General features: G+C 35.8%; 1 protein-coding gene across 10 annotated transcripts in view; it reads right to left on the reverse strand.

The window, feature by feature from the left end:
- PCGF5 (polycomb group ring finger 5) overlaps positions 1-22,149 on the reverse strand; it is a 117,037-nt gene that overhangs the window by 19,105 nt on the left and 75,783 nt on the right. For 6 of the 10 annotated variants that reach the window (XM_070262268.1, XM_023642796.2, XM_070262286.1 and 3 more), the window contains exons 4-8: positions 19,722-19,777; positions 19,550-19,609; positions 16,929-17,077; positions 3,630-3,728; positions 434-523 (exon numbers count right to left, since the gene is read on the reverse strand). In XM_070262268.1, the coding sequence (XP_070118369.1) occupies positions 434-523; positions 3,630-3,728; positions 16,929-17,077; positions 19,550-19,609; positions 19,722-19,777 (454 nt within the window). The remainder of the gene's footprint in view (positions 1-433; positions 524-3,629; positions 3,729-16,928; positions 17,078-19,549; positions 19,610-19,721; positions 19,778-22,149) is intronic. The other 4 variants (XM_070262290.1, XM_070262256.1, XM_070262297.1 and 1 more) reach the window with 1 other exon arrangement.

Consider the following 22,149-nt stretch of genomic DNA (forward strand, 5'->3'; position numbering starts at 1 on the left):
AAGATTATCTAGATTCTACCCTGTCCCCTCTACCATGACCAAAAAATAACATCTTATCAACCATTAAATATATTAGTCAGGAGAGGACTTAGTCTCCCACCTCCACTCCATACACTTAAAAGTTCCCATATATTTGTGGTGTTTAAAAAAATGGAAGTGTCATCTTCTGTCTTGAGGTTGGTAGAGTTCTGAACATATTTAGATGGGGTTTTAAACTCACCTTAAATACAACAAAACCACATTTAACACAGACTTTGGTCTTGCACTTGGGACCAATTATCATAGAGTAGCTGGGAGAAACAGTAAGAGGAACCAGTTTCTTCTCTTTCCCAAGCCAGTTTATTTTTCTAGTTTCTAAGTTATACTGTTAAATTTGAGTAACATAATGGTATATAACTGAATATACACATAGGTAAGTATAAAAGCAATTTACGTTTTCGCCTCTTAGTCGCCACCTCGTCATGTAGATGAATTCCATAGTATGATCCTTCCCCATAATTTCACCATTGCACAGCACATCCAACTTTAAAAAGAACAGTTACAGATCCATTAACATATGTAATTTTGAATTCATAAGTGTTTTATACATTTTCTTTCAAATTTCAAAAAAGATTTAAATAGTTATAACAAAATAGAAGTATTATCCATTATTTAAAAAGAACACTGAATATTTTTATTAAAAGCACTGGTCCATCCCGTAAGTATTAACAATTCAGCTATAAGTAACATGAAGCCCTGTTTGTCTTCTCCCACATAGCTATTACCTATATCTCAAGTTCACACACATAATTCTGAAATGCAGTCTAACCTTTCTTAGTCCATGTCTCTGTGCAACCTTTGAGGTTTCAGACATATTTCTGTGACTGCCTCTTACTGAAGGAGAAGAACATGTGGAAACCTCACAGTTCCTCACAGCACCTTTGCCTTATGAGTTCACCTCTCAGAATCCTTTCACCTTCCCAAGATTTGAAGGAGCTGCTTTCCCCTCATTAGTTAGTATTCAAAGAGGGACAAATGAACGTGAGGGCCTTTGAGGCCTATGAGAATTTCCGGTAATTACTGATAGTAAAGTTGGCAGAACAGCTAGAACCCTGCCACAGCCTGTGTGCCCCAGAGCTCTCCAGCCTCTCTGCTCTGCTTGGTTGGTGACTTGCATGATACTTATGGGACCCTCTTCTCACCTTGCATAGAACTTTAAAAAAAGATTCTTTTTATCAATGCTCACTTTTGCTCTAGAGCTGCAGGAACCAAATAACCCCCCAAATCCTTAAGAAGGCCACAGGAACTGTGGCTATGATTTGCTATGATGTACTAATTCAACAAAGCATAATTAAACAAATGTTTATCATAGATCCCTATAAATCAACATTTTGGCTTGAAATGCAAACCAATAGGATTTAATCTAAAGTGTTGAAAGGGGGAAGAAGAATGGGCTTTAAATTTAGACAAATTACTAGCTAAATTATATTGATTTTTTGATGATTCATATGGACCTCAAAATGTTTTTCAGACATTTTATTTTTAAAAGCACAAAGCAGATAAATTTTTTTTCTGCTTTTTCTCCCCAAATCCCCTCAGTACATAATTGTATATTTTAGTTGTGGGTCCTTCTAGCTGTGACATGTGGGATGCCGCCTCAACGTGGTCTGACAAGCAGTGCCATGTCTGTGCCCGGGATGTGAACCGGTGAAACCCTGGGCCACCGAAGTGGATCGCGTGAACCTAACCACTTGGCCACGGGGCCAGCCCCAGCAGACAATTTTATTTTCTTTATCTTGCCTGTAAAATAAATTCACAAGCAAAGAAGTAAAAGAGACTTACCCTAGGATTAATTTCTAATCAGGTATACTGCTTCTATTATTGTCACTTAAAACTGAACTACCCTGCCCAAATAAGCAATGCTGTTACAGAAGCTTCAGGTGTCAAGTGTTTCATCAAATCACCCGCCTAAATGTTGGGCATCAAAATAAGGGGGTATCAGTAATTACTACTCAGCATCATAGGGAAAGTCCTCTGCACTGGGACAGATAAGGAGATGTCTGTGCATTGAGTCCCTTCCCCTCCGTCTTTTTCTGTAGAGAAATATAATATGTGCCAGCAGTTAAGACTATCTGAGAGCAATAGTTCTCTCACCTCTAACAACTTCCTGAAAACCAGAAAATAACTCAATGAGTCACACTTAAAAGGAAATAAAACTGGTGTGGCTCTTTGCAAGAACAGAATAAAGCGCAAAACCAAATCATAAGAACAATTTCATTTTCCATTTTCACTGTTGTTGAATGTATAAATTGTTATTATCCTTTACTTTTACCAAGTATATAGGGCTTTGATTAACTTTCACCATTTTTTTCCTAAAATAAAAGTTGCCATCTCTGGAAATTTTTTAAATTTGTGGGACCAAACCATAATAAGAATTTTTAATTCACGGATTAGTCATCTGAGAGAAATTTTTAAGTAAGTTCAGGATCAGAGGCTTTCTCAAAATATAGATTTAATACCCATCAATGCCTATGTTCAAATCCTATCTTATCTATGATAACTGTTCATATTAAGCCTGAAAAACTATGTTGCCTTTGATGTCTTCATTTATTTAGGAAACTACCCTTGGTCTTTAGTTTTTTTAGATGCTACTACTGGAACCCAAGGGGGAGGAAGAAGAAATTGATGCAGTTGTAAGACTGCCATTTGGGCAGGTGAGAAACAGTAGCCACGTTTCCGCCTCATGTGACAGCCATACTCCTAGGATCACAAACATTCTCTAAACATTGAACACTTTACAAGCTGTGTAGTGATCAGCATCAGGGCAATTTCTCTCTCCTGTACAGAAACTTGTAAATTCTGTTTATGCAGATACAGTATGTAGTTTTTACCTAGTGATAAATATTACTTTTGCATGTCACGGAACTAAAGGAACACTATTTATGAAATTCTTTTTGATAAAAAGACTATTTTACACTGAAAAGGAAGTCTATAAAGAACTGGGAAAAATGGATCTCAAAGGTCTCACATAAAAAGAAAAAGGACACACTCTAAAGTATGCTGGCATTAAAAATAAAAAAGAATAGGGGCTGGCCCCGTGGCCGAGTGGTTGGGTTCGCGCACTCCGCTGCAGGCGGCCCAGTGTTTCGTTAGTTTGAATCCTGGGCGTGGACATGGCACTGCTCATAAGACCACGCTGAGGCAGCGTCCCACATGCCACAACTAGAAGAACCCACAACGAAGAATACACAACTATGTACCGGGGGGCTTTGGGGAGAAAAAGGAAAAAATAAAATCTTTAAAAAAAAAAAAATGTTCATATTTAAAAAAATAAAAAAATAAATAAAAAAGAATCCATTTAGGTGGGATTCTTATTTTGAGAATACTTAATGGTAAGTTATTTAAATATCTCCTCTAATTATAAAACACTAAATGCATTAGTATCATGTTTTAGTCAAGATGTTAAATTTGAAAATGCAGATTACATAAATAGAATATTACATTCTAAAAATTAAATTTTTAACATGGAAATAACCAGTTTCCACAAAAATTAATTTAAAATATATTCTCAGTTAATTTTTACTTCTTTTGTTAGAATTTTACTTGAGATCAGAATTATCAAAATGATTAAGGTTAGATTATTAACTTACCTCATAAGAACTTGGAAGTTTTAGTTTTAAACTTAGAAATTTTTTAATAGTTCCCACAGTTACACGTGTAGAACACCGAATGAATTTCTTCATTAAACCCTAAGGGAAATAGAGATTACTAATTAAAATATTCTACCTTGCTTTTAATGAAAATGCAGGTGTCATTTCTACCATCATTTTGAGTATTTTCAAAATGTATTCTGAAAATGTTTCAATTTACAGTTCTTTAGTAACTTGTGAGTAAAAATGTTCCTAATTCTTGGATACTTACATGATATTCTTCAAGAATGTACTAGGAAAATCCTGGCAAATAGACAATTGCATACCTTTAGACATTTTGGTAAAGAACACATCATGAGTTTAACTGAAAATAAAAAAGAGGTCATAAAAAGCACATAAAATATTTTATTATATAATGTTATTTCTGAAAGCATTAGGGACATTAAAAAAAAAGTCTCATAACTTTTAAATATTTCAAAAAACAGAAACGATTTCAAATGGGGCTCTAAGGAGCCCTAGAGTTCAATAGAGAGAGGCCAGTTAGGCCACAACATCCCCAGCAACTAAAGTCATATAGAAGGGACTTTTGGTTGGGAAGAAACACACCCAGTGGTGTCTGATGGGCTGTGGCGGTACTTTACTGGCAAGACAACATTCCATATGCCTTGATTTTTCTCATTTCATTAAAAGCACTAATTCACAGTATAAGCCTGAACATCACTAAATATAAGAACCAATCCAGAATGGACACCCAAACTGAAAATGAGTAAAAATGAGATTGTAGGTATGATAAACACAAACCAATTGTGAAACAAAATTATATCCCCAAACCTAAAAAGTTATCAATACTAAAACAAAAACCAGTAATTTAATCTTTTAAACATATTAAGTATTACTTCTACTTATAAGTATAGGAAATTAGGTCAATAATTTGGAAATGTTCTTAAATTCATTAAATCAAAAGTAGAACTATCCAGTCAATATGTATTTCCTAGCAAATGTATTCCTAGCAAAGACCAACAAAAACAAATCTACAAATGATACTTGGTCACAATTCAGATGGTAAAGTATCCATTAAAAGAAAACAGAAGTTAAAGGTTACATCTGAAGCAAAAGATACTCTACCCATTCAAACGGGAAGACTGACATTCGACACCATGAAAACGAAGGGATAAATATATGCATAGATCTTCTGTTTTCTGTTCTCATCATCTCAACTACACCAAGGTTTCCTATTTTCTTGCTCCAAACAGCTTATAAAGAATTGTCAGCACATTTTATAGGTCCCAGTTAAGTTAGAGAGTAATGTGAGGGTAACGGAAGACCTTCTAAGTGTATTCTCATCTGCAGAGAAACCTCAGGTTGTTGAAACAAACTGCAGAAACGACCATGGCATCATTACTCAACATCCCTCAGAAAGTATTAATAATTACAGAGGTGTCAGAAGAGTTAAGATTTTAAAAACTAGGCAAAGGTTTGTTTCTGGAATTTATAATTCAGTAAAGTTTGATATCAATCTCTAACAAAATTCCGGCCTGGATTATTTAATATTTGATCTGTAACTACTTAGAAAATAAAAATATAACAATTTTGCATTCTCTCTCTATAGAAAATTTGTAATTATACCAAATTAACTGTTATTTTCTAGCTAGATACACCTGGGAATTCTGACACAGACCTCTGAAAAGTAAGTGACACATTTTAAGAGGGGAAATGACAACTAACAGTGCTCAGTAGAAGAGGAGGAAGAGGTGGGGGAGAACATTAAAGAGAGGCCCCTACGGGCAGTGCTTCTCCCCTCCCGTTTCATTTCCTAACACGGAGAATGGCAACATCTGTGCTACGCACGGGGCTGGGAGCTGACTGCGGCCTGTGGCAGATGTGCAGTGCAGCCCAGGCTCTGCCCAGCTGCCCTGAGGGAGTCGACCTTTCAGGCGCACGGGTATATCTGAAGAAATATTATATGGAAGAAGATTTGTTTTGTCTTTCAAGTATGTTACCTTTCCCTTTCACGGCACAATTCCCTTGCCTTCCAACCTGTTCCTTCCACCTCAGGCCAGAAAAGGAACAGTTCAAAAAAGGCCCCTTTCTGCTTCTAAGGTGGCTATCCTAGAGGCTTCTCTGCTCTTTATCCCTTTGTTTTACCAGAGTTAAAAACTAGATCTGAAATCAGATAGGGTCCATGTCGCAAGTTAGATGGGTTTCCTGTTCTAGGATACAATTCAACAAATTCTAGTTCTTATTATAATGATTATTGAGTTTTTTGTTTCTGTTTGTTTGATTTTTATTTTAAAAATGCAAACCCCTTACAATGTGTTTTTCCTCTCATCTTCAGAATGGTATGGTTAGTATCTCCACCAGCTAAAGCAACTGTCAAGCTTGACTGACTTTTTAAAAATTGAAATACAGTTGAAAGATCATAAGAGTTACCATTTAAAGTGTACAATTCAGTAGTTTTCAGTATGTTCACGAGGCTTTGCAACCATTACTACTATCTAATTCCAGGACATTTTCATCACCCCATACAGAAACTCCATACTCACAGCACTCATTACTCATTCTGCCCTCTCCCCAGCCCCTGACAACCACTAATCTACTTTCTGTGTCTATGGAATTGCCTACTCTAGCTATTTCATACAAATGGAATCATACTGTGGCCTTCTGTGTCCAGCTTCTTTCACTTAGCAGAATGTTTTCCACATTCATTCATGTTGTACATGTTGTAGCATGTATCAGTATTTCATTCCAGTTTATAACTGGATAATATTCCAATTACATTTTGTTTATTCATTGGTTGGTGGACATTTGGGTTGTTTTCACTTTTTGGCTATTAGGAATAATGTACATAATGATGAACACTCATGTACAAGATTTTGTGCAAACATGTTTTCAATTCTCTTGGGTATATATATTTAGGAGTGGAATTGTTGGGTCATGTGGTAATTTTACGTTTAACTTTTTGAGGAACTGCCAAGCTGTTTCCCATAGTGGCTGCACCACTTTACCTTCCTACCAGCATGCATGAGGGTTCCAATCCACATCCTACCCAACATTTGCTACTTTCCCTTTTAAAAAAATTATAGCCATCCTAGTGGGTATTAAGTGGTATCTTGTGATTTTGATTTGCATAGCCGTAATGACTAATGATGTTGAGCATCTTTTCATGTGCTCATTGGCCATCTGTATTTCTTCTTTAGTGAAATGTCTATTCAAATCCTTTGCCCACTTTAAAAGTAAGAGTTCTTTATATATTCTCGAGACCAAAGGCTTATTAGGTATGTGACTTGAAAATATTTTCTCCCATTCTGTAGGTTGCCTTTTCACTTTCTTGATAGTGTCCTTTGATGTACTAAAGTTTTAAATTTTGATAAAATCTTATTTTTTTCTTTTGATGCTTGTGCTGATGGTATTATTTCTAAGAATTCACTGCCAAATCCAAGGTCATGAAAATTTATTCCTATGCTTTCTTCTAAGAGTTTTATAGTTTTGGCTGTTACATTTAGGTATTTGATCCATTTTGAATTAATTTTTGTATATAGTATAAGGTAGGGATACTTCATTTTTTGAATGTGGGTATGTGGTGGTTCTAGCACCATTTATTGAAAAGACTATTCTTTCCCCTTGAATTATCTTGGCCCCCATGTCAACAGTAAATTCATCATAGATGTATGGGTTTATTTATGACTCTTAATTCTCTTTCACTGTTCTACATGTCTACCCTTATGCCAGTATCACACTGTCTTGATTGCTTTAGCTTTGAAGGAAGTTTTGAAATTGGGACTTTGAGTCTTCCAACTTTGCTGTTCTTTCTCAAGATTGTTTTGACTATTCCAGACTCCTTGGATTGCTATAAGACTTTTAGGATCTGCCTGTCAATTTCTGTAAAGAAAAGGCAGTTAGAATTTTGGTTAGGGTTTTCATTGAATCTGAACAGCAATTTGGGCAGGATGGCCATTTTAAAAATATTGTCTTCCAACCCATGAACATGGGATATATTCCATTTATTTATTTTAACGTTTTGTAGTTTTCTGTGTACAAATCTAATGCTTTTTTTAGTTAAATATAGTCCTATGTATTTTATTCTTTTTGATGCTATTGTAAATGGAATTACTTTCTTAATTTCATTTTTACATTGTCCATTCCAAGTTTATTCCTGAGTCTTGTATCCTGCAACCTTGCTGAACTTGTTTATTAGCTATAATAGTTTTTCTGCGGATTCCTAAGGTTTTCTATCTACAAGATTCTGCCATCTGTACATAGTAATACTTTTACTTCTTTTCCAGTCTGAATGCCTTTAATTTCCTGTCTAAGTGTTCTACCTAGAACCTCCAGTACAATGTTGACTAGAAGTGGTGAGAGCAGACGTCCTTGTCTTGTTCCTGATCTTAGGGGAAAAGCTTTCAGTCTTTTACCATTAATTGTGATGATAGCTGTGGATTTTCTGTAGATGCCTTTCATCAGGTTGAGGAAGTTCCCTTCCATTCCTAATTTGTTAAGTGTTCTTACCAAAAAAGAATGTTGGATTTTGTCAAATGCTTTCTCTTTGTCTACTGAGATGATGTGATTTTTCATCCCTTTATTAATATGCTGTATTACCACTGATTAATTTTCCTATGTTGAACTAACCTTAGTCATGGGGTATAATCCTTTTTTTATATGCTCCTGTATTCAGTTTATTAGTATTTTGCATCTGTATTTATGAAGAAAACTGGTGATAATTTTTAAACTCTTTTTTGCAATTTTTATTGTGGCAAAAAAACTATAAAATTTACCATCTTAACCATTTTTAAGTATACAATTCAGTAGTGTTATGTACATTCACATTGTTGTGAAACAGATCTTCAGAATTTTTTCATTGTGACAAACTGAAACTATACTGGTTAACAACTCCCCCAGCCCCTGGTAACTACCATTCTACTCTCTGTTTCTATGAATTTGACTAGATAGCTCAAGTGGGATCACGCAGTATTTATCTCTTTGTGACAGGCTTATTCCACTTGGTATAATGTTCTTAAGTTCATCCATGTTGTAGGATACGCCAGGATCTCCTTCTCTTTAAGGGTGAATAATATTCCATTATATATACCATATTTTGTTTACCCATTTATCTGTTGATGGACATTTGGATTGCTTTCACCTCTTGGTTACTGTGAATAGTGTAGCTATGAACATAAGTGTCTATCTCCTAAAGGCTCTGCTTTCAATTCTTTTGGATATATACCCAGAAATGAGATTACTAGATCATACGATAGTTCTCTGTTTAATTTTCTGAGGAACCTCTGTACTGTTTTCCATAGAAGTTGCACATTTTACAATTTCACCAATGGTGCACGTGAGTTCCAACGTCTCTGCATCTTCACCAACACTTGCTATTTTGTTTTGTTTTGTTTTTGATAGTAGCTATCCTAACAGGTGTGAGGTGATATGTTATTGTGGTTTTGATTTGCATTTCTCTGATGATTAGTGACATTGGGCATCTTTTCATATGCTTTATAGTCATTTGTAGATCATCTTTGGAGAAATGACTATTTAACTCCCTTGCCCAATTTTTAATTGGATTATTTTTTTTGTGTGGAGTTGTAGAGTTCTTTACATATTCTGGATATTAACCCCTTATCAAATATACGATTTACCAATATTTTCTCCCATTCTGTACGTTGCCTTTTCACTTTGTTGACTGTGTCCTTTGACACATGAAAGTTCTTTTACTGTGATGTCTTTGGTTTTGGTATCAGCAATACTGGCCTCATAGAAGGAGTTGGGAAGTGGTCCCTCCTCTTCTATCTTTTGGAAGAGTTTATGAAAGATTGGTATTAATTTTCCTTTAAATATTTGGGCTCTTCTTTGTGGGGCCTTTTTTTAAAAAAAAAAAATTACTAATTTCATCTCTTTGCTTGTTATAGTAGGTCTATTCAGATTTTCTGTTTCTTTTTGAGTCAGTTTTGCTAGTTTGTGTCTTTCTAGGAATTTTCCATTTCAACTAGGTTATCTATTTTGACAGCATACAATTGTTCATAGCACACCCTTATTATCCTATTTCTGTAAGCTTTCTTTCATTCCTGATTTTAGTAAGTTGAGTCCTCTCTTTTTTTCTTTAGTCTGTCTAGCAAAAGATTCGCCAATTTTGTTGAACTTCTCCAAAAACATACTTTTGGATTCATTAACTTTCCTTTTACCCTCTAGTTCATTTTTTCCCCAATCTAATCTTTATTAATTCCTTTCTTCTGCTTGCTTTTAGTTCTTCTTTTTTGTAGTTTAAGGTAGAAGACGAGGTTATTAGTTTAAGATGTTTTTTCTTTTTTTCTTTTATGAGGAAGATTAGCCCTAACTATTGCCAATCCTCCTCTTTTTGCTGAGGGAGACTGGCCCTGAGCTAACATCCATGCCCATCTTCCTCCACTTTATATGTGGGACGTCTACCACAGCATGGCTTTTGCCAAGCGGTGCCATGTCTGCACTTGGGATCCGAACCAGTGAACCCTGGGCCGCCAAGAAGTGGAACGTGCAAACTTAACTGCCGTGCCACTGGGCCGGCCCTAAGATGTTTTTTCTGTTTTTAGTTTTTTTGGCTGGGAAAGATTTGTCCTGAGCTAACATCCATTGCCAATCTTCCTCTTCTTTTTTTTCCTCCCCAAAGCCCCAGTACACAGTTGTATATTCTAGTTGTAAGTCCTTCTAGTTCTTCTATGTGGGCTGCCACCACAACATGGCTACTGACCAACGAGTGGTGTGGTTCCGTGACTGGGAACTGAACCCGGGCCACCAAAGCAGAGCGTGCTGAACTTTAACCACCAGGCCATCAGAACTGGCTCTCTTCCGTTTTAACGTAGATACTTATAAGTATAAATTTCCCTCTAAACACTGCTTTTGCTACGTCCCCATCAGTTTTGGTATGTTGTGCTTTTATTATGTCCAAATATTTTCTAATTTCCCTTGTGATTTCCTCTTTGATACATTGTTTATTTAGGAGTGTGCTGCTTAATTTCCACACGTTTGTGAATTTTCCCAAGTTTCCTACAGTTACTAATTTCTAATTTTACTTCCTTGTGGTTGGAGAATTTACTTTGTATGATTTGAATCCTCTTAAATTTACTGAAACTTGTTTTGGGGTCTAACATATGGTCTATCCTGAAGAATGTTCCATATACACTTGAGAAAAATGCATATTCTGCTGTTGTTGGGTAGAGCATTCTATAGATGTCTGTTAGGTCTAGCTAGTTTTAGTACTGTTCAAATCTTCTATTTCCTTATTAATCTTTTTGTCTAGTCGTGCTGTCCATCATTGAAAGTGTGGTATTAAAGTCCCCAGCTATTTCTGTTGAATTGTCTACTTCTCCCTTCAATTCCGTCACTTTTTGTTTCATATATTTCGGGGCTCTGTTAGGTGCATTTATGTTTGTAACCATTATATTTTCTTTATGGATTAACACTTTTATCATCATAAAATATCCTTCTTTGTCTCAAATAATAATTTCTGCCTGAAAGTCTATTTTGTGTGATATTACTACAGTCACTCCTGCTCTTTTGGTTACTGTTTGCATGGTATTTCTTTTTCCAATCTCCTACTTTCAAACTATCTGTGTCTTTGAATCTAATGTATGTCTCTTGTAGATAGCATATAGTTGTATTAAGTATTTTTATCCATTCTGCCAATCTCTGCCTTTAATTGGAGAATTTAATTCATTTCCATTTAATGTAATTACTGAGAGGGTGATTTATATTTGCCATTTTGCTATTTGTTTTCTACATGTCTTGGTCTTTTGCTCTCTATTTTTCAATTACTGCTTTATTTTGTGTTAAAGAGATATTTTCTAGCATACCATTCTAATTGTCTTGTCATTTCTTTCACTATATATTTTCAAGTTACTTTCTGATTTCCCTAAAGATTACAATTATCATCTAAATTTACAACAATCTAGTTTGACTTAATACTATTTTAATTTCAATAGTATGCAAAAATTTGCTCCTATATAGTTCTGTTCCCCTCCACCCTTTATACTGTTATTGTCACAAATTACATCTTTGTACTTCTGTGCCCATCAACACAAATTTAGTTATTGATTTATGTAGTTGTCTTTTAAATCAGGACAAAAAGTGTTACAAACAAAAAATACATTTATTTTGTCTTTTATATTTACCTGTGTAGTTACCTTTACCAGTGCTCTTTATTAATTGATGTGAATCTGAGTTATGGTCTAGTGTCCTTTCATTTAGGTCTGAAGGATGCCCTTCATTATTTTTTGCAGAGAAGGTCTGGTAGTGACACATTCTCTTAGTTTTTGTTTTTCTAGAAATATCTTAATTTCCCTTTCCTTTGGGAGGATATAGATTTTTGATGGACCAAGAATTCTTGGTTGACGGTTTTTTTTCTTTCAGCACTTCACATACATCATCCTACTGCCTTCTGGCCTCTCTGTAGCTTCTGATGAGAAATCAGCTGCTAATCTTATTGACAATCCCTTGTAAGTGATGAGTCACTTCTTTACTGTTGCTTTCAAGATTCTCTCTGTCTTTCAATAGTTTGATTATGATGTGTGTACCTTTGAATTTCTTTGAGTTTATTACACCTGGAGTTTGTTGAGCTTCTTAGATGTTTAATGTTTTTCATCAAATTTGGGGAGTTTTTGGCCATTTCTTCAAATATACTTTCTGCCCCTTTCTCTGTCTCTTTCTTCTTTTGGGATTTCCATTATGTGTATGTTGGTAAGTTCGATGGTGTCTGACAGGTCTCTGAGGATCTGTTCATTTTTCTTCATTCTTTTCCTTCTGTTCCTCAACCTGGATAATCTCAATTAATTTATCTACAAGTTTTTGGGTTTTCTATGAATCAAATCTGCTGCTGAACCTCTCCAGTGAATGTTTCATTTCAGTTATTGTACTTTTTCAACTCCAGAATATTTTTAAAAATAATTTCTATTTCTTTATTAATATTCTCTTTTTGGTGAGACTGTTCTTATACTTTTATTTAGATGTTTAGACATGGTTTCTTTCAGTTCTTTGCATACATTTAAAGTGGATCATTTAAAATCTCTAACTAGTAAGTCCAATGTCTGGGCTTCCTCAGGGACAGTTTCTATTAACTGTTTCTCTTTCTATATATGGGCTATCTTTTCTTGTTTCTATGTATCTCATGATTTTTTTTTGTTGAAACTAGGCATTTTAAATAATATAATGTGGCAACATTGGAAATCAGATCCCTGTTTGCCCCTCAGGGTTGGTTGTGGTGGCTGTTTCTTGTTCTTTCTCTTTGTTTAAACATTTTCCTAAACTAATTCCGTAAGATCTGTATTCTTTACAGTATATGGCCACTGAAGTTTCTGTCTAGTGGTTGGCTAATAATTGAACAAGAGATTTCCTTATACACTTAGAACCAATAAGTCTCCCAGTCTTCGCTGAGGGACTCTGTATGTGTTTTGGGGTATATTTCCAACACTCAACCAGGTTGTTGACAACTCTGCCTTATTTTCACTTCCTGCTTGTATAGATACTCAAGGTCAGCCATATATTAGGACCTACCGATGTCTTTCCTGAGCATGTAGACAGTCCTATGTATGTGCTTAACTTTCTAGATTTCCAGGAATATGTTAGAGCTTTTCAAAGCCCCCATAAACTCTGACACCTGTAGACATCTCATTCTCTAGCCTTTCCTTTTAAGTTTTTTGGTTAAGTTTATCATTTGCTCCAAATGTTATCTATACTTCAGGTAGTCATGAAGTAAAAACAGTTGTCTATAACTGGTTTTGACAAATGCTCCCCTGCACTCCCAGCAGCACAGAGAAGGTCTTTTTTTCAATTGGGCAAGCTCCAAGTCAGGTCTAATATAGACAGCCTTGTCAAGTTGGGTATTCCAGGAACCACCAGACAGGTCAAATAATGATAATTATTTGGCAATCAGACTTTGAAAGAACTCCATCTCTTTTAACTCCCTTTGGTGCCTAAGAGGCTGCCATGGGAAAGTGGGTTGTTATTTTTCAAGGCTATTCCAGAGCTGGATAGTGGGGGATGGGACTAAGGCAAATTAAAATGCCAGAAAGCTCACTGTTCTCACCAAGAGTCAGCCATTTTTCTTGATTACATGCTCCAGGGGTTTCTGCAAGCCTTTGGCTTATCATCAGATTTCTGAAAAAGTTGATCCTGAAAGTTTTTGCCATTTTTTTCACTGCTTGTATGGAGGTGTTTACTATTTTCACCGCCTTCCTGCTCTTGACTGACTTTTGAATTACAAAAGCAATAGATCTACTGTATAAACTATATATGCAAATACTCCACCACCACATTTGAGAATCACATCCTACTGCAGAGGAATGAGCTGGCTGAGAAGGCTATAAAGGAACATAGATATTGTTTCTCTGCCTTTAAGGAGTTTATAATCTAGTTTCAAGAACAAGACACACACCAAAAAAAATAAAAGACAATATCAGTGCCTGGTACATTTAGGAACACAATAAATACTGACTTTAACTAATAAATTAAGCACCAATTGAATGATAAATGCAAGTTCTACAGAATTTCAGACAAGGGATTCACTAGGGTAGGAAAAGCATCACAACGAACAGAGGTCTCTCCTTGGGTCTTGACAGAAGCATAGGACAGTGGTGAGAAGAGAAAAGAATATGCTAAAAAGGAACGACTTTTAAATATTCTTAAAACGAGTCTTTATATTCTGGATGCAAGTACTTTGTCAGGTATAAGTGCCAAGATATATGCTAACACTCATATATAAAGCAATAATCATTTGTCTTGAGAGGAATGTTCACGGATGAGTATAATAGGAGATAAACTTATCAAGATAGGAGCTAGTGAAAGGCCTTGAATGCTAATACAAGCAGTTAACACTTGATTCTATAATCAGAAGGTGGCAAACTGTGGTGAAGGCCCACAAGCCAAATCTGGCCGGCCACTTATTTTTTAAGTAAAATTTTATTGGAACACAACCATGCCAGTTCATTCACTATTGTCTATGGCTGCTTTAGTGCCACCTTGAATAAGCTGAGTAGTTGCAACATGGACCATATGGCCCACAGAGCCTGAAATATTTACTATCTGACTCTGATATTGGCCATGACTCTGGCCCTCACCCTCTCCGCCTTGCAAACACTCAGACTGCAGCCTCAGCCTTAGATAAGAGAAGAGAAATTAAGGGTACAGAAAGCACTTAAGAGACTGCTTTTAAAAATCTAAATATAAGGTGAACAGCACTAGACTGAGAGAAATTTTGCAGGATTTATGACTAGTTGAAGGGAAACAGTAAAAGGTTGAAGACGACTTCAGTTTTGAACTTGTACGATTGGTTGAAAGATAGTAGTGATAACTAAAGTTGCATGTTTGGAGTAAAGTTAGGTGAAAATATAATGAATTTGTCTTTAAACATATTAAGTTTCAGATGTTAGTGAAATTCCTAACTGGGATACTTAAAAATAGTTAGAGATATAATACTTCATCTTGGGAGGGATGGCAGGGCTGAAAATGAGGATTTAAAAGTTCTTTTGCACAGCTGAAGCTACAAAAACGGAAGTGACCTCCTAGGATGAATATGGAGGAAGAATAACTGAGTGGAGCACTAGGTATTGGGAGACACTCACATACATCAAGCAGAAGACAGAAAGCAGAGCCAGTGGAGACAGGGTAGGAAGGGCCAGAGAGGGAAGGTGTGAATCGCAGTAGCAAAGTCAAGTCATGGAAGCTATGAAAGTTGTTTTAAGAAAGAAGGCACTAGGGTGAAGAAAAGTCTATAAAGGAAAGAGCGAATGGATAAAAGGTCAACTGGAATGGTGAATATCAAAGATTTCAAAAAGAGGAGAGTATCAAGCTAGGGAGTAGTAAATTTTTCAGATGAATTTCTAAAATTAAATGCATTATAACTTTCATACTAGAAATCCTGCAGAGAAGAAAGGATATCCAGCCTTTCTACTGACTTAATTTTTACTTCAAGATATTAACTCATGTATTAGAGAGCTAAAGGATGATCACAACTTCCAAAAAGGGGATTACAAAAATGACCGGCTAGAAGAGAGAAATGTAAGATTATTAAAAACCCACACAAAAGACTTACAAAAGGTAAGGGGACTGCACCAGAGCATAAAAAACAAGAGAGAAGTCTGGAAGGACAAATAGGTACGGTGACCAATTCTCTAAAGACTGCTGTGCATTACTACACGCCTTGTCCAACCAGCCCCTTTTAACTAAATCAATCATCTTATTGTATTATAACTGTTTAAGACCTAACCAAAGTTCCTTGAGTGAAAAAATTTTATTACTTATACCTTCACTGTCTAATATCTACACAGTGAATAAATACTCATTGAATCGCTACGCTCATAGTCTTTGTTGCATGATGCTGGGAAAACAATCCGATTTCAAAAATTATGTTTTTAATTTCCTAATAGAAAAATGCCATTAAATGTATTAGTAAAAAATTCAACACACTGGCCTACAGATTACACACAGGAAGTAAAAGAAAATAAGAGACAGTGAATACAAGTATTTGAATGAAACATGGAATACAAAGACAGAAATGTTCTCAATGGCTGACGTGCTTGGACTAAGTGACAAAAATCTATTTGAGAGCTAAAGTAGTAAACATTTATAATGAAAATGAAAGTTACTTGCAAGAAAAAAGCAGAAATTCTTTGGCTTTTAAATGCTGTTATTTAAATAATAAAGTGAAAACTAAGTAGGGTGTTTTAAACTCTCTAGTATAGACTCTTTACAAAAAGGCAGAGAGGGAAACAGGATTAGAATTGCAGCTTCTACAGGAAATATCTGAGAGCTTTTAAGGACTTTAAAAGTTCACAGGTACTTTACAACATCCAATTTTACTTCAAACCCAATTAATTATATTTCTCATAAAACATATTAGCCATGACATGAATAGCTTTTTGCACTGTAAATATAAATGAGAAAATTATTAGAGGGTGAATAAAAGGGTTGGAGAGACAGCCTGACATGAAATGATCTGACTGTGACTTGGTCATCACACTTAAAAAGGGAGAAACAGTGTCTATGAACTCCCAACAAAGGTATAAAAGGAGGTGGATAGAGAAACAGAGGTGTGATTCTCAGCATTAGCCACTAGGTGGTAGCATTGGACCAGGATGTTTCAGTTGCCAGGGGTGGAAATCAGGTGCCTGGAGGAAGCAATTGCTTGGACATTCGTAGGTATTCTGTCAGATTCTATTTGATCATGTTAATAAAAACTACAAAAGCAAACATTTTGAAACATTAGGAAAATTCATCAACAAATTATCAAAGATGTACTATAAAATGGTTATAAAAATACAACTGTACCCATCCACTCACCTTTACTACATTGTCCCCTGATTGTCCATTATTTCGTAAACAATCTAGACATATAGCAATTTGTGGGTCACTTCTGTGATAGTCTTTATCATCTTGATTTTCATCACCTTCTTCATCAACTTTAGGTCTGTCAACTTTTGAAGTATCATCTGCATAATTTAAATAAAACTAAGTTAGAACTCGAAGTTGATTTTAAAGTTAACAATATAGTAATCATCAAAACAAAAATCAACTTTAAAAAACATTTCTTAACAGTTTTTGACGAAGAATACCTGAAAACTTTAGTATCTTTAAAATGTTCCAATCAACTCAACAATAGGAAATATTTTAAAAAAAAACCATCAGCTACTTATTAACAAGCCTAAGATTTCTAGGCTCACTGGGACATCCAAATGAAATCTGGTCACAAAAATGATTGCAATTAGTCAATCAGAGCACTTAAAAAGTAGACAGGATATAAAAATACTTCCAAATTCTCCATATACTCAAATTTAAAAACAAGTACTCTTTCCAAACTATAAAATATTCTCTAAGTTTTAAAAATTTCATCAGCTAGTGAAGTATGAATAGAATGAATTAGCTTTTTTAACACGTAAGTAGCTACGTAATATGTTAAAACTCCATTAAAGAAATCTGAATAGCATACTTTGTATTATATACAAATGTATTTAACCCATGAAATACCTGTAGCCTATGTATAATGCAACTATATTTGTTGATTCATTCATTTCTTGAGTGCCTTTAACTTATACATGCATTGTGCTAGGCCTGAGGGAACAATATTGAAACAAGGCTGTTATCATCCTCACCCTCATAGTGGTCAGGGTGTAGGAGGAGATACAAGCAAGAAAAGGAAACAGACAGATGGAGAAGTGTCATAAGGACTTTGATGGACGAGGTAAAATAGACTATGTGGGCACATGTAAGAGAGGTAATAAACCCAAACTTTGGGGTGAAGCAGAGATTCAGGGAAGATTTCCAGATAAAATATCTCTAAGCTGAAACTTGAAGAATAAGCCAGGCAAGCATTACAGTATTAAAAAAAAAGACAAGTTAGCTCCTCTTTCAATGCCTGTAGTAAAAGCATTAGAGTTGTATCATAAAGGGCAGGTGGGTTCTCTTTCTTCTGCATTCTTTCTTCTATGTATTTATATGGAACTCATGTAACAGGAGCTGCCTTTTATGAACCAAACTCTTAGCTCCAAGAAAAGATCCAAATGCTCCACCCAAACTAAAGACCAAATATTATAAAATACTTTTAAAAGGGAGAAATAATGGGAAAGGGGAGACAAACACCAAGTAGGCCTGTGTTTCTTCACAAGTCAGTCTATAAAATACAGAGTCATGGACTAAACCTACCATATGGCTTCTGACGACGATTCCCTGGGCTCCTGTCCTCTTGAAAAGGTAGTCAAAAACTGAAACATTTAGTCAACTTTATATTATCTATATTTTTACTATAACACTATTGTCTAAATTTACACTTGGCTAATTTACACTTGGGTAAAACAAGCCTTTAGTTAAGTCATTTTTTGTCAGGCTTGGCTTCTTTGCCCATTTTGTTGTTATAGCTCAAAAATAATCCCTTGTTGCCTTATTCCAGTCACTCAAAACTATTCTCAAACCTCCCCTGCTATAGGAAGCCAGTCCTGCATAGTTAAGTTGAACTAATAAACTATGATCTCCATTTTACAGATGAAAAGAGAAAGACAGCATTGTCTCATCCATCTTAATGATGTATAACTGACAATCTTATAATCTTAATCTTAAAATTAAGCTCACAAGTGAGCTTACAAAAACACACATACATCCTTGAAAGATTTCAATGGTATTTAGGCCATCTTGAAATAAACCTCATATTACATAACAATGGGAAACAAGACTACTTCCTTATCATTTCAGATATATTATACTTTTTCCCCCTTTGTGTGAATTATATACATACTAAAAGACTTTGCCCAGTAATGTTTGCCACTTTGCTGGCAAACAGTGAAAATTACTGATTGCTGAGTCTCCTAAGACCCAGAAGAGAAATCTGGACCCTTAGCATAGGCGATGGGGAAAATTCCCACAGCACCTAGAACTATCTTTCAAATCCCAGGATACATAAATGTGTATCATCTGAGCACCCCTCATGAAAACTTCATTCCAGATTATCAGAGCACAGCAAAGTCCCCTGATCTGTTTCTCAGCTATACCTCTGTTTCCTCTCCTATTAAAACAAACATATAAAATGAAATAAACAAAATAAACAAAACAGAAAACCCCTCACTGTTTATCTGCAGGCTATGGCTATTTCTTACTTAATTTTCCTTTAGCTCTCCAGCAAATATTGTTATAACCAGAAGTCAGTTTTCTGTTTTATTTCCTTTTTCTCTTCCTGAAATCCAATTTCCTCTATTTCCAATTATCTTCAACTGGAGTGACTCCAGCTTTACACACATTTATATAAGATTGTACATAAAAGGCTCATAATGAGAGAAAGGTTCATAAATGTAAATAAAGGGGTATATTAATTTTGTACAGGAGAAATTTGAGTTTGGAGAGAGATATTAGCCCACCAAAGCTACAAAAAGCTGACCATTTTGAAAGATTCTATCAGCTACAGAAGAAAAAGTCACCTTGTCCATTTTCTTGAGGCTTATTTTTCTTCCAAAATTCAGATTCACGCTCAAGTTCTTCTAATGTAAAAGAAAAAAAAGAAGTATAAAAATAATAGAATTATGAAATCTTTAATAGAAATTTTGATTTCATAAAACACAAAAATCTCCAAGAAACCAAGGAGCAACTTACGTTCTCGTAGTCCAGGGACCAGTTTAAATATGATTTCCTCTAACGTATTGTCCAACCTTTCAAAGAGGAAAAAAGAGAATATACTAACAACGAAGACATCAAAATCCAACATGTAAACAGTTTGAGATCTGTATCTTATATGTATTAAAAATACAGAACATACACAATTTTAGCACATCTACTATACCAAATTTCTCTGCACGTGGAGCATACCTTTCCCACAGTGGTAGACTGATTATAAAAATGGTCCCAGTCCCCAGCTCTCTATCTACAACCTTGGAATGCGACTTTGAAATTCTTCCCTTGATTAAGGGATGGAGACTATTTCACCACCCCAAGAATATGGGCTGACCTTGAAACTGTTTTTCTCCCTCATGCCTTCCTCTTGGCTCAAATACTCTTCCTACTCTCCAACCAAATCAATGTTACCTTATTCTTCAAGACTTACCTCAAATACAAACTCATTCAGTTTTCCCAGATTATTTACTGATAGTACTTAAAAGAAGTAGTACTTCTCTTCTTAATACTTTTGTTATTATCAAAGAAATATATATACATAATTTACAAACCATAAAACTTAGATTAAAATACAACGTTCTCTTGCCCCACACTCTCCGTTCCTGATTCCTACAAGCCCAGAGGCAACCACTTTCAAATCCAACCTGCTGCTTCTAGTATTTACTTTCATATTTATATTTATATATCATTATAATATATATAAATACAGTGACGCTTTTTCTGCTGTCTAGATGTTTCTGACTTTCTTTTATGGAAGATAAAGGTTTTCTGATACCATACTGCAAACATATACTTTTCCCCTACTCTCATCTTCCTGATGTCTTAGTACCATTTTTTATTTAATAATCAGTGTCTTTTACTCTGAGTGAAATGGGGAGCCACTGTAAGGTTTTGCTTAGAGAATTGACATGCCCTGGCTTAGTTTTAAAAGGATCATTTTAATGACCATGTTGAGAATACGCTGCACATAGCAAGGCAAGGGTAGAAGAAGAGAGAACAGTCGGAAGGTAATCTGAGTGGTCCAGGTAAGAGATGGTAGCAGTAGAGGGGGTTAATGGTTCGATATAAAGATATAAAGAAATGGTTATATCCCAGAAATATTTTGAAGGAGGATCCAGCAAGATTTGCTGATGGATTGGATATAGGGTGTGAGTTAAAGAGTAGAGCGTGACTCTTAAGATTTCTGACCTGAGCAACTGGAAGAATGGAGTTGTCATTAACTAAGAGAGGGAAGACTAAGAATACAGCAGGTTTGCGGGGAAGGGTAGATTGGGAGTTTTGATTTTGGACACATTAAATCTGTTAGTCATCTTAGAGAAGAGAGAAAGTTGGCAGATGGATATAGAAGTCTGTGATTCAAGGGGAGAAGTCTGGGCTGGAGATAAATGTGTGGTAGTCTTCAACATATTGAAGGAATTTAAAGCTGAGAGACAGGACAAGATCACTTAAGGGAGAGAGAAAAGTAGAGGACCAAGGATTGAGCCCTGGAGCACCCTAACATTGAGAGATCAGGGAGAAGAGGAGGAACCAGCAAAGGAAACTAAGAAAGCACAATCAGCAAAATAGAAGGAAAATCCAGGAGCATGGCGCTTGGAAGCCAAGTAAAGAAAGTGTATCAAAGAAAGAAGTGATCAGCAGTGTCAAATGTTGTTCATGGGTCAAGTAAGGTGAAGGCTGAGAAGTGATGGTTGGATTCAGCATCACGGAGGTCATCAGCCTTGACAAGAGCACCTTCAGTAGAGCTGTGAGGCAAGAACCTAACTGGATTGTTTCAAGAGAGAAAAGGAGGAAGAAGAATTAGAAACAGTGAGTATCGACAACTCTTTCAAGTTTTGCTACAATTGGGAGTAAAGAAATGCAGTGGCAGGTGTTAGAGGAGGTACAGTCAAGGTTTCTCTTTTGTTTTGATACGGGAGAAATAATGGCATGTTTGAAGAGGAGGATCCAGTAGAGAGCACAAAGTTAATGTAGGAGAATGGGGTGGAGGAGGGATTGCTGAAGAAATGTTCCTGAGCAGATGAGAGGGAATGGGATCTAACAGCATAAGATAAGAGATTGGCTTTAGATAGGAGCATTGACAGATCATCTGTAGAAACAGGCAGAAAGGCAGAGTACACACGAGTGCAGATGCGGGGGGTAGATGTGGTCATCAGAGTCTGTGGAAGTTTTTCATTGAGGAGAAAATGTTTATCAGCCAAAAGTAAGCATGGAGACAGGGGATGTAGGGGCTTGAGGAAAGAAAAAATGTGTGTTGTCCAGGACAGTGAGAGAATAAATGGACTAGGGAAATGCAGTATGACTCCTGGCAACCTTAAAGGCACAGCTGGGTTGTAGTTATGAATGTGAAGGGGTGGGGCTCTGTGTCTCTCCAGCCATGGGTGCAAGCGCAGAGGTAGTGGACAGCTGGATT

This window comes from Equus caballus, chromosome 1 (assembly GCF_041296265.1).
Source record: "Equus caballus isolate H_3958 breed thoroughbred chromosome 1, TB-T2T, whole genome shotgun sequence".
In the NCBI taxonomy this organism is placed as follows: domain Eukaryota; kingdom Metazoa; phylum Chordata; class Mammalia; order Perissodactyla; family Equidae; genus Equus; species Equus caballus.